Here is a 13,278-nt window from a genome sequence, read left to right on the forward strand (position 1 = left end):
ATCCCAAACATGCTTTAATTTTAAATTTGATATGAATTACAGTATAGATAAGTCTTAAATAGTATAAGCAAATTATGCAATGACAATCTTCCGGGGAGTTGAAGGTGATTCCGGAGATCTATTTGAATTAGACAATGTTACGATGTCTGAGGCGTATTTAAATGCAAATAATTATTATGATGATGATTTTGTGGGAAACTCCTATGAGCAAGGATTGGAGAACTTTGGTATTGAAAGTGATTTTTCTGATAAAGGCATCGAAAATGTTTTGAATATTAGTGCTGTGAATGCCTTAAATGGGACATCTTCTCCACATCCACAGGAAAATATAAAAACACCTGTCAAAAGGCCTTATCTTAGAAAGGGAGAAGGAAAGTCCTTAGTTATAAGCAATTCGAGAAAAGGTTTAAAAAAGATAGGAGAAACCAATTCTAATTTATCAAAAGGAGAAAAAAAGGCGCATAGTGTTCCAAATACTTCAATTTCAACTTTTGAATCTGCGGATTCCAGATTAGCAACAGAAAATAGCGAGTTGGAAATAAACTACGATAAGCTGATTCAGAAGAAACTAGATTTAATTGACGAGAAAATTGAATATATTCATGAGACACAAGAAGATATCATTAAAAAGAAAACAATGCTTGCTAATGAGAAAAAAAAATTTGAGAATTTTAAAATTACGTTTGAGAAAGAGCTTAGAATGAAATACGAAAAAAGTCTTTTAAAATTAGAAGAGGAAGTAAAAATACTCAAGAAGGAAAATAGCAAACTTGCAAAAGAAAAGGTCAATTTAAATGACACAATCACAAGACTCAAAATGACAATAAAGAATAAGGATGTTGAAATATCCCGTCTTAGGGACGTTACCACTTTAGGGAGAGAGGAGAATGAAAGCAAAATCGATGAAAAAAGAATAAAAGAGGGAATTTACAATGATAATAGGTTAAAGTTAAATAGTGGAGAGCCGAGTTATTTTGTTTCCGGTTCATCAAGTAATTCAAAGCCAATTTCACACAGGTCTATGGTTTCAAATGAAATCACATCTGCGGATAAGGACATAATAATAGAGGACTTTATTTCAAAGTTTAATTTTGAAAAAGAACTTGATTCTCTATATGGAATCCTGAGTACTTCTTTCAACTTTTCACTTGATAGCATTGAGTTTACATCTCTCCCAAAAATTCCAAGTGATTTAAATAAACCTTGGTGTGATATAGAGAAACCGTACAAAATCAATAAGGACGATATCTCAAAAACAATGACTTTCAAATTTCCAAGCGGATTAGTTGAAGTTGTATTTTTCGATGATAGCAATGACTCAATTTGTCCTGTAAATACAAGAAAATTACTCTGGACGCATTTGGGTTGGTGTATTCTGGTTTACCCAAACAACGACATAAAGGCAATTAAACCAAATAAAGACATTACCTACCATTATGTAAACAAAGACATTGTGAGATGTGTAGTTGACATCAATAATTTTTCAAATTATGGATTTGAGTGCTCCAAATTACATATAAGCAAATTCTTTTCCATTGGACAGCTCCAGTGTTTTGATCCTGATACAAAGAAAACATATATAGTTCACTCGGACAACACTTTACAGATATTAAATGATTCATGTATTTAGGCTAGAGTGTACTTGTATTGAATAATGTACTGGAATTATATTATCATTTGACCCCATTTCCATATTCATTTTGCAAATCGTTGTTGGGAAATTGCTATTAATTACACGAGCACATTTACCATCGATTTGGAAACTGGGTGATTCTTTGTAACCTATTTTCGACAAACTAATTGAATTCTCGGGGTTTTCTAATGAATATATTTCTATTTGGTTTGGAATTAAGTCATCAATGCATTTAATTATTAAACTTTTATCATAAATTGGCAAAACAAAAATTGCAGGGGAGTTAAAATTGTCTAGATTTGAATAGTATTTAATACTAGAGTGAATGAGTTTTTTTGATACATCCCATGTAAACCTGTTCTTTGACAAAAACTTTGAAATATAACATACAGGAAGTAACATTTTAATTCTATTCAGTAGTTCAATTTTAACTTGATTCAGTTGGTTAGTGTCATTTCCTTCAATCAGATTGTTATATTTTGAGTAAAGCTCATTAAAATGCCAATTAAAGTGATTCTCATTAATTAGTGGTTCATGATTCCTTATAATAGCTTTTATATCAGTTATAATGTGCTCGAACCCTATTTGAACAATAACATTCTTTAAAGTACCATGATTCTCAAAATGTTTCTTTACAATTGAATCCCACCTTGACTTTCTGTCTTTAATATAAGAATTTTGTTCCTTCACATGAATATAATTTGTATTTGAATATACCTTGTATTTATGGATTTCAACAGATATCCTTGCCAACTCAGCAAACACAGTCGTATTTTCGTCCCTAACTTGAGGAACAAATTTACTTTCGTATAAGGACTGATCCAATGATCCATTGATTTCAGCCAGTATATTTTCAATGGTCTTTTTTATTTGTTTAATATTATGCATATCTTTTACATAATCCCAAATGTAGTCAGTGAAGTCCAACTCATATCTAATGCCCGTATTATCAACATTTTGAGTGGACTGGCTCTCCTTATTCTTGTCTGAATAATCATCTGTGTTATTTAACAGAGAGCACCACCATAACTTTGATAGTTTCCTAGTGAGATCGGACACATTTGCAGACGAGCAAATGCCATCATCTAATGTACTTTCAAAACTATCTGCAGATTCATTCTCAATGCTATTGTAGACGAAGCGCTCCAGAGAACTTATTCCTTCAGCTAGTGCCTTTATTGGAAGAAAGTCAATATTTCCTAAATCAACTTTAAAAGTAAATAGTGCCCCTTCAATATTTTCAATATTTGGCCTTGTTATTGTCGGAAGTAGTCGTTCATTAACGTTCAAACACCATCTAACTAACAAAGTTGAGAAGGTACCTGGAGATATGTTTATACATCCATTGTAAGTATACTCTTCAAACAAATCAATTTCCCTATATATACCTCCGTTGTTTAATGGTTTGGTTTCACCTTTATCTTCGCGCTTGTTCAATAGAATGTCATATCTGGAAGTAATTCCGTATCTTTCTTCATTTAGGAGTGAATTTAATTCTTCTAGAGTAGTGTATTCTTTAATAAATACTTCTTTTTGCTCAGCTGAATCTTCAAGGCCGGTTTTGTCTGCACCAGGAGTATAAACAATACTAACTGAGAATACGCTATCATCGTGATTGATACTTTTGTGTTTTCTTGGTGTTAACACTATATATAACAGTTTTTTGTGAGGGTCAGTATATTTATTATCTTTTACAAAAAAAATCAATCTCTCATTCAAATTAACTCGATTTAACATTAGCAAATATATCAACTTCCTCACAAAGTCAATTTCAAACGGGATTAGTTTTTTTTCTAAAATTAAGTATTTGTAGTTGCTTAACAATATAAGTAAATTGTCTTCAATTACAGTTAAGTCATCCGTTTGATTAATAAGCAGGAACTGATTAAAGTCACTAATTAATTTCATCATAGTGTTTTTATTCATTATTGTGTTTAATTCTTGTGATACACACATTCTGGTTTTATTATTTATTTTTGTTCTAAACTCATTTATATTTGTCGTATTTGAAATGTTTTGGAAATCGCCCGACTCAACCAGGTTTGTAATAAGAATAAAACCATCGTTGAATTTTTTATTCAAGGGGTGATAATTTTCACTTCTTGTATCCCATACTAGAATATTACCAACTACCCCACTCAAGTTCGTTTTATTAACTTTTGAATTTTCATCAATGTTTAGTATACTCTCATAAGTTTTCATTTCAAGCAAAATTTGAAAAAATCAATTCAATTGGTTTTTTTTCAAAGTTACGTTTGTGTTAACAGAAATTTATCCATTATTTAATCTTTAAATAGGAACAATTTTTACTTACAAATTTACTCACAAGAAAAAGAAGCAATGTTTATATATTTTCTCTAAACACCAAGTTTGGCGCATTAATTTTAAAACTTGCGCCACAAAGTAAAATGAAACATTTTTTGACCAAAACTAACCCTGTGTTTTTGATGACTCAAGATTAAGAAAATAATATTAACAAGTTTCTCAATAATTTGAAGGACAGCTGTTTGAACTTACATATTTTTCCTTCATTCTCTGAGAAAGCCTTTTGGCCTAAAATTTATAAATAGAGATACCTACTTGGAACCTGTAATTTGTTGAAAAAACAATATTGGGGTATCTACAGGGGTTAAAGTAATTAAAAATGGATAATAGCGATAATAGACTCTTTCGTGCAAGAAGGACACTATGTGAAATGCTGGAAGATCGCGGTTACATAGTTTCAAGTCAAGATAAGGAGGAAGATTTTGCGACGTTTAAGGAAAAATTTGAATCCCATCAACGCCTTAGATCTAGAATGCTTATGGTTGCTTCTCATAGACAGGATCAAAGCAAGAGAATTATATGTTACTTTGCTGATGAGTCTAAAAAAACTGGTGTAAAGCCTATAAGGGATATAGTTGAAAAAATGGATGAACATTCAATTCAAAGGGCAATATTGATTTCTCAAAATGTACTAACTGCTCATGCCAAAGTGGCAATATTGGATGCAGCTCCAAAACATTATATAGAAAGTTTTTTAGAGAACGAGTTACTAGTTAATATAACTAAACATGAACTTGTTCCAAGACATATATTACTGTCAGACGAGGATAAGGCACAATTACTAGAAAGGTATAAAATTAAAGAAACACAACTGCCGAGAATCCAATTTGCAGACCCAGTCGCAAGATACTTCGGACTATCTAAGGGGCAAGTAGTTAAAATTATCCGCCCTTCTGAAACAGCAGGTAGATACGTAACTTACAGACTCGTTGTGTAAATGTCTACGGAACATCAACACCCTCCTAATAAAGCAGCTATTTATATAACAAAGACGACAAAATATCAAAAGTCAATTTTATTTTGGCAATTCAAAAATCAACAGGTATCTAAAAGCAATGATACCGATAAATTATCCACAAAATTGAAAAAAATAAAATCTTAAATCAATATTGCCGAGAATTCATTTGAGAAACTCAAGCAAAGTTGAGTTTCAATGAATAAAGAGCGAACCAGGAAAAAAACTAGGATATTAATAGGTAAATTAACACCTGAATTAGGTTAATTATTAGGCAATCGTTAAAGAGTTTGTTACCATTAATTATATATTTACATTATTGAATCAATCCGTCCATTCCATCATATGTGTAAGTTGTAGATTTGGCTTTAGGGAGCCAAATAGGATGAATATTACTATCCGTTTGTGTATAAACAAACCAAGTGGTAAAGTCGTAAAAACAACCACTGTCGATAGTCTTCCTTATTGACGATAATAAACTCTGGTATTGCCAATAATTGTGCATAAATAGTAGCGATAAACCCAATATCTCCTTGGAGTTTATTAAGTGATGCACATATGATCTTGAGTATCTTACAGGAGAGTTATCCGTGATTTTTTCCATATCACAAGAGTACTTTCTATCACTTAAGTTAATACATTTGGCTCCACCGAAACATTTCGGTTCGTTGCTACTCAAAAGATCTGGAGATGAAAAATCATATCTCAACAGAAATTTCTCCACACTTTCCCTCTCAACAGAATTATAATTGATTTTTTCCTTGTTGATCCAAAAATCATCAAGGTTAAATGTAAGTGCGATTCCACAAAGACTGGATTTGTACACGTACGGACATTCAATAATGTCTATACCGAGATATATCGCCTGTAGAATTTCTATTGGACTTCCTATGTGTAAAGAAATAAATCTCAATTTGTCAGGTGGCAAATGATTTAAAACTTCTTCTATACATTCAGCACGTGTGGGTGTATCCTCTTCGTGCCCTAGACCACCTATTGCCACACCCAAAATGATGTCGTCATATAGCTTAGCAGTTTGGGACTGCTCAAGGGATTTGTTTATTAATTTGGGCAGTCCACTTTCCCTGACAAACTGTACATTTTCCAGTCCTTTACCTTGACCTTTACATAAATCCCAAACTCCAAGCGACGCTGCACCTCTATAATTCTTAAAGTGAGCTCCTTGGATATTAACTAAAATCTTGGCTCTGTTTTCTCCGATCTTTTTAATATCACTAGTATTGCTAGATTCGACATTATACTCAAGTAACTTTAGTAGCAAGTTATTTGCCTTATAGATCGATCTAAACGATATATTTTTACCATAAGACCCAGCATTAGATTCTTCTGCAGGCGAAACGTAGAACACCGGTCGATATTCTTCAACGCAAGAAAGCATATCTTTACAATTGATATTAGTTCTACCACCTTCTGTCCTAATCACAACATCCTCCGGTCCGTTCCAACTAGAAATACCACCCTCGTACATTGATTGGTTAAACATCATGTACATAACATAACCTTTATTAGCCATCTGTGGTTTTGGTTGTTCTATATAACCAAATCCCTGGTGATTACTAAGACTAACTTTACTGCCAAATTCAATAGTCAGGTTCTCTTCCTTCCCTTCATTTAGTTTGAGGCTATTAGATTCTTTATTAATACCGAAGCCCATTAATAAATAGTCTAATTCAGGTATTAATGTTGATACTTCATCTTTTTCAAGTCCAACGTGAGGGAGAATGTATAAAGGGAATCCCTTAAACGTTGGGATGCTGATAGCAGGGGTTTTTATTGGTATATTGCCACCACTTACTGAATTGTATGTACTGCATTCCGATGTCTGATTCCTCTCTGAATTCAAAAGTGAAGTCGACGCATCGCGAGCACTCCTATCTCTATTTTGGCTCAGGGAACAACATTCCTTGATAACTAGGAGTCCAGATCTATATCTTAGACCACCAGTTTCAGAAGAAAAGTATTGAAAAGAGGTCATTTCCTTAACTAATGAATTGATTCATTACCGACTTTCGCGCTTAAAAGACAATTTGTGGCGAGACGGAGTGCCATTTAGTAATCAAAATTAATCAGTTTTGGGAGACAAATGGCTGCAAGTAATTGTTCATTCCATTAAGCCTAACACCATTTCTTTGATTTATAAGTCAGGATAGAAGTTACATTTTCCTAAATTATGCCCCACGCGAGTTAGAGTTATCGTAAATAAGGATATTCTTGAGCAACATTTGTAAATTCGCTGATTTCTGTGGGAAACTTTGATAATCCGCATTTAATTGATTATTCTCCAAGGTTTCAAATTGCGGAGGTGTTGATTGTATCCTAAAGAAGTCAGAAAATGATGAATTTTGCTCATATTTGGATGTACTTGGGATATGGGGCGCCTCAAGGACATCAAATCGCGACTTCTCTATCAAGAACGTGCTTTCTAGTTTAGGATTCATCCTTATTTTGTTCGCTTCTGGTCTCTGACGACTTTGCTTAGGATTTCCCATAAAATTGCAATGGAGTTGAGCTGTATTTGGAAACGAATTAATATGATGGTTATTGCTGCCATTATTTCGAGGAATATTACAGCCAAAATACATGTTTTGGTACCCGTTTTTATGCTTAGACTCGAGTTGATCCTGATTGTTGTTCTTTCCACCACGAGACGAACCTTCCACTATTGGACGGAGGGTAAGAGGAAGCAATGCATCTTCACCTGCCTTTAGTTGTATTTTCAGAGGCTTTCCAAAGAATTTAATACCAGCAATAGAACGAATAGCTGCCCATGTAGAAGGTTTGTTGTCGTAACTAATAAATCCAAAACATCTATTGAGTTTCCCATTATTACTTGCAGTCGGAAGACGAATTCCAACAATATGTCCAAACTTCTGGCAAAGTTGCATTAAAGTTACCTCTGTCCAGTCATTTGGAATCCCATATATAAACAAGTTCGCACCACCAGGTCCATCTCTTAACAGAGTTATTGTGGTGGGAAGGAACATTCTGTCATCTTTAGATTGATTTACAGGTAAACTTGTTTGGAGGGTGCCCGTATAGGAGTCCCAATACTCACACACCCCATTCTCTCTGTAATATTGCATCCATCTTGCTGGTAATTGGTACATCTTTTGATCTCTCCTGAAGCAGTCCCAGGCTCCGAAAAAACTGTTGTTTTTTTCTATTCTGTTGAAGGACGGAAGCCATATTTCGGTATCAGTTGGTTGATACATTATCATTCTTCGGTTTATTTCTTGAAACTCGGTAATTATTTGTTCGGCTTCTTGAGGATCATACGCGGACTCAAAACTCGAAGATAAAACAGATGGTGGAGGAGTTGGAGAAATGCATGCTACTAAACGGTGAAAGGGAACATTTTTGAAATGTCTGCGAAGATGAAGATTCTGGATAACTTTTTGAGCACAACTCCATGTTTTGAATGTGGCATATGCTGTTCTCCATTCTTTGTAGCTTGGTTGATAATTTAATGCAAGTAGTGTATGACCATCGTCTTCATTTCTGGCATCTAAAGAAGAAAGGATTACGGACTTCAAGTATTCAAAGGACACATTTGGTGGAATATTACCAATAAACACAATAGGATATAGTAAACCACATGGTATTACGGCTATTGGATTGTCATTGAAAATTGAGTTGTTTAAGCATCTAGTTTTGGATTCTTTAGAGTTGCAAATAGGTTCATCGCCCAAATTTCCAATAAAAGAGCCAAATTCATTTAGTACCAGACCGTTATTCTTGATAGAATCATCCCAAGCAATCTCCTCGCTCTTCATACAGGGATCCTGAACAGACCAGCCAATATCCGAGGCTGTTGATTCACTTAGTGCTTGGGATTGCGTAATCAATTCTTCATCAAAAGATGAAGAAAAGTAACTTTCCGGTACTTTATTACCATGGCCCTTATACATTGTTCTGCATTAATATAATACACTTACTTTACAGGCTTCCAGGCATGCAACAAATTAATTAATCCACAAAGAATTGATTTGCTTTAAGAAGACAGCATATATTTGGCGGCAAGTGTCTCTAGTGGGGTTGTCAGCCAAATCATCTATCTGGCAAACTAATTTAAAATCTGGTCTACGCATAATGCAAGATATGCCAAAATTAACTTTCAAAATAGTATGTAACGCAATTGCATACCAATATCATGTGGTTTATTTACTGTTTGCATCAAAAAATAGCGAAGTAGAGCAAGGCCATTTTTGGCTTTAGACAGAAAATGCAGTTTGACAAATACGAATAACATTTAAATACTAATCTAGAAAGTGTTAATTTACTAAAAAAATATAGATATAATTATAGAACGTCTATTTCATATGATTATTGCACATTTAATTCTATTTCTATTGTGTCTAAAACCTTGATAATCCTTTGTTTATTTCTTTTCCAAATTATTAACTTTGTTTCTGTTCTGTATGCAGATACGGAACAAAAATTAAAATGTGATGAACTACTAGGAAATCATTAATTTATATCAATAGTATATTCCAAAATTGTGAGTGTTTTTAACGCCTCCACATTTATTTTGCTCAAAACAATTACATGATTTTCTCGAGACAATGCCAACACAAAGCGGGATCTATGCCGTACGATTTTTCAACAGATTTTTTTTCAAGGATAGATACGGATATTGGAGTTGCATTTCATCCTTCTACTAGCATTACCCAATACTTCTATTTTAGATCTTATTATTGTTTAGCATTTCATCAGAAATAATAGTTTTATTGTGGGAGTGGTGCTGGGGAGTTTTTAAGGATTATCTCTAATCTTTTATCAGTAACTAAATTCAATTTTAAATGAAATCTCACACTAATTTGTGATTCCCCTCACATGTAGGCATTTACTTGAATTAATAAATCCTGTTTAGATTGATATACTTATCAATTTTATACATTCAAAACGGTTAAATTTATAAGATGCGTGTACAAAGATTAGGTAAGCCAATCTATATAATGTGTTAAGTGGAATTCCTTCAATTTAAATCATAGTTAGGGTCTAATTTTTCCTGAAAGTACGCCTTCATATTGGTGCGGAATTCAGCTAGTTTATGTATTGGTTTATTTTAGTGATTTGGAGTAGTTTATACAAAAAAGTATGCTCAAAGTAAACTACGCTCATCATTTTATGTAAATATCTTTTTAGTTGTAATATGGAAACATGTTCATCGTGTAAATTCAACCAACTAAATCAAGGTTAGATTCTTGTTGCAATTTATTATAGGTATTTTTTTCAAAAACCAGAATAATTGTAATTTATTTTACAAACGTTTTATCGTTATAACAGTCTATGCATGTGTATATATATTGATATATATGTTCATTTGATTACTACTAACAAATTTGTTTTTGAAAAAAAAACATATGATAAAGTGTTGTGTGAATATTAAGTTAAATTAAGAAAATATTGAAGGTGTCTTTATTAATAAAAACAGCAGTTTATTTCACTTTCAGTAAATACGCACGTTACATGTTGAAAATGTTCAAATTTTCCAGCAAAGCAACTGGTGTTAATAAGCTAGTATAATTGAAACTCTAAATAAAAAAATCTGGTAGAAATTAAATAGACTTGACTATCATTGAGCGATCCTGGTTTTGAAGGAAAATTTTACCAGAAAATAGTGAAATTCAAGGGTAATATACACAATAAAAGCGTAAAGTCAGGACAACTGAAGAAAAAATGATTAATAAGTTTATATTGATACCAACAAATAAACCAACATTTAATAGAATTTGGGTGAATTCGTTTAATATCAGATATACAGATTATTGTTTTCTTTATAACTGTTAACAACAAATTTTTAAGTCAATATAAGGTAGGCCTTCGGCATTCGTTGATGAGGATATGAATACCAAAAAGTCATTTTGAAGTCTATCAGAAATTCAGACTAATAATTTCACTGCTGAGTAAAAACCAAACGAGGATAGAATACATTCATCACGTATTGACTGTCTCAAGCCATAACCTCGGGGAAAACGGTGCACAAAGTGCGTTCTTCAGCCGCACCTGGGGAAAACGTGCCTACTCCAAACATCACCCACAAAAAAAAAGCAAACAAAACCCGAAATCGAGGGGAAGCCCCAGTAAGGCCTTCGATTGAACAAGGAGGGACATGAAACAGGTCCAATTAGCACCAGCACAGGCTGAATATAAACGAAACAAACACCCATACATAATTAAACAATCGCAAAAGGAGTGGAAACAGAGACAACTTTTTTCTCTAGAAAATACCAACTGATTCGCAACAAATCAACTAAAAACAGCTCAGCTATCTCTGGTTTGTCGGCTATTGGAAATGCAGTTCCCAGCCGTTGCTGACAACATCATAGCTGCAATAGCAATATAATCAGCGTTGCAGTCTTCAGGTAAAATGAAGACAAGTGATTTCGACGCATTCTCCTCCCCTAGGCAATTGAGGTAGCAAAGGAGACATGTGCCGACGCATAACCGCATATTAATATTCGGCGGTTACACATTATAAATAAAAAGTTTATGCAGCACATTTGAGTCACTCTCCAATAAATCTAATTTCATTAGATTTATTTTATAGGAACTAAAGGTTTAATTTTGTTATACATTTGAGCATTTTGGAAATTCTTCCGAATATTGTAAAATCGTTTCTATTCAGATACTGTAATACTCCTGATGTATCGGCAACTGGTATTGCGCATTGATGTAAGGATTTCTTCCTTTAGATGGATTAGGTAAACTTATGCGACTTAGTGTATATGATCTACCGTGTGTTGTTTTTCCGTAATAAAGTGTTCATAACACCAATTAGACAAAAAAGGATAGCCATTTTTTGTATTTGCCTAATTGAAGAATACATGTAGTTCTTTTTTGCCGCACAAAACCCGCAAAAAGGTTCTGAGGAGGCTGACTAAAACGAGGGGGAGGGGTTTTTTAGGTTCTTTCTAATGAAGAAGGCCAATTGATGTATGTTGTTTTTGATATTCATACTTGATAACCTCTGACACTATTGCAATTTCAATTCAAATATTGTACTTTGAGGGTTGTTCTGAAAAATGGATACTTTAGGAATGGATAAAAGAACTCCAAGTGAGCAATTGGATTTCGAACTTGAGAGAAGGGCGGAGAGTAGGGACGAGATTGTAAAGTTAAAATCATACTTAGACCAAAAGTTATATTTTCAATTTTTAGACTCCTCTCTGTCTTATATTTCAAATGAATCAATAAAGTTTATTGGGAACGAATTGCTTTGCTATTTAGTAAATGTGATATTACCCTTGAGAAGTAATTTTGACCCACTGAAATTTGCATCATTTGTCGGTGAGGTGATTGCACGCAGTTCCACAACTATAAAGGTGAATTTAGATGTATTGAATGGTATAATAGGTAATGAGGACTGCTACGAGAACAAGGAGGAATATAATAATGCAAGTTTGACGAGGGAGCAGAATATTGCCCCGAAACAAGAGATTCAAGGTGACTTATATTTGAGATGTCTACTTGCACTGGAATACTCTAAAAGTAAGGATTATTGCTATGAGTGTGAAGATTTGTTGGAATTCTTAACTAAGAAGCTTGATGAGTATAGAGGAGTAGACACATCAATAATGGGGTTATATCATCGTTCATATGCATCGTTCGAAAGAACTATGAACAGAACAAGTAAATTCTATAGACAAACAATGCTTTATCTTACGTACACTCCAATAAACCTTATTCCACTGAAGGAAATACCATCTCTGGTTTACGAATTGGTCATTGCAGCAGTAACATCTGACGACATCTACAACCTGGGCGAGCTTGTTTTACATCCGATAATTCAGGAATTTAGCTCTATAAACAAGGGATTAAATACTGAAAACATCGACCAATCCCTGCTCAATAAATTCAAAGAGAATTCGTGGTTATTGGAGGTATTGGTTTCATTGCATGAGGGTGATATGGATTCGTTTGTGAAAGTGGCAAAAGAACACCAAAGCAAAATAGAGGGTACCCCGCTTTCTTTGCCAGAAGCACAAATATCGATTAGGAAGAAAACTACGACCCTGGCACTGATGGATCTTGCTTTCAAGAAAGGCAAGGATGAACGCAATATTTCCTTTGACGAGATTGCAAATCACTGTGGAATCGGCACGAATGATATCGAACTGCTCGTAATGAGGGCAATAAACATGAATTTGATTAGAGGCTTTATTGATCAGGCCTCACAGACAGTAGAAGTAACCTGGGTACATCCTCGGATTCTAGACAAAACGAGAATACAACTCTTAAAGGATAAATTAGATAATTGGATTTCCTCAGCTGAAAGGCTGGTATCCCACTTGGAGGACGTCGCTCCTGAGCTTGTAAATTGTTAGTATAAAAATTCCCATAG

General features: G+C 33.8%; 6 protein-coding genes across 6 annotated transcripts; 3 read left to right on the forward strand and 3 right to left on the reverse strand.

Annotated features, from left to right (window-relative positions):
* Window positions 1–79: 79 nt before the first annotated feature.
* On the forward strand, window positions 80–1,630 carry FG379_003145 (uncharacterized protein; the record flags this gene model as incomplete). The annotated part of the gene is made up of 1 exon (XM_067328803.1): window positions 80–1,630. One exon carries the CDS (start codon window positions 80–82, stop codon window positions 1,628–1,630), a length of 1,551 nt encoding a protein of 516 aa, XP_067184943.1.
* A 65-nt stretch (window positions 1,631–1,695) lies between these two features.
* On the reverse strand, window positions 1,696–3,835 carry FG379_003146 (uncharacterized protein; the record flags this gene model as incomplete). Its single annotated transcript, XM_067328804.1, has 2 exons — window positions 1,696–1,724; window positions 1,750–3,835. The coding sequence occupies 2 exons, from the start codon at window positions 3,833–3,835 to the stop codon at window positions 1,696–1,698; spliced, it is 2,115 nt and encodes a 704-aa protein (XP_067184944.1).
* Window positions 3,836–4,277: 442 nt separating this feature from the next.
* On the forward strand, window positions 4,278–4,895 carry FG379_003148 (DNA-directed RNA polymerase 2; the record flags this gene model as incomplete). The annotated part of the gene is made up of 1 exon (XM_067328806.1): window positions 4,278–4,895. The coding sequence occupies one exon, from the start codon at window positions 4,278–4,280 to the stop codon at window positions 4,893–4,895; it is 618 nt and encodes a 205-aa protein (XP_067184946.1).
* Window positions 4,896–5,229: 334 nt separating this feature from the next.
* FG379_003149 (uncharacterized protein) lies at window positions 5,230–6,909 on the reverse strand (the record flags this gene model as incomplete). Its single annotated transcript, XM_067328807.1, has 1 exon — window positions 5,230–6,909. One exon carries the CDS (start codon window positions 6,907–6,909, stop codon window positions 5,230–5,232), a length of 1,680 nt encoding a protein of 559 aa, XP_067184947.1.
* A 193-nt stretch (window positions 6,910–7,102) lies between these two features.
* On the reverse strand, window positions 7,103–8,842 carry FG379_003150 (uncharacterized protein; the record flags this gene model as incomplete). Its single annotated transcript, XM_067328808.1, has 1 exon — window positions 7,103–8,842. One exon carries the CDS (start codon window positions 8,840–8,842, stop codon window positions 7,103–7,105), a length of 1,740 nt encoding a protein of 579 aa, XP_067184948.1.
* A 3,117-nt stretch (window positions 8,843–11,959) lies between these two features.
* FG379_003151 (proteasome regulatory subunit Rpn9) lies at window positions 11,960–13,261 on the forward strand (the record flags this gene model as incomplete). The annotated part of the gene is made up of 1 exon (XM_067328809.1): window positions 11,960–13,261. The coding sequence occupies one exon, from the start codon at window positions 11,960–11,962 to the stop codon at window positions 13,259–13,261; it is 1,302 nt and encodes a 433-aa protein (XP_067184949.1).
* Window positions 13,262–13,278: the final 17 nt, after the last annotated feature.

This window comes from Cryptosporidium bovis (assembly GCF_009768925.1).
Source record: "Cryptosporidium bovis isolate 45015 chromosome Unknown contig_6, whole genome shotgun sequence".
Taxonomy (NCBI): Eukaryota; Apicomplexa; class Conoidasida; order Eucoccidiorida; family Cryptosporidiidae; genus Cryptosporidium; species Cryptosporidium bovis.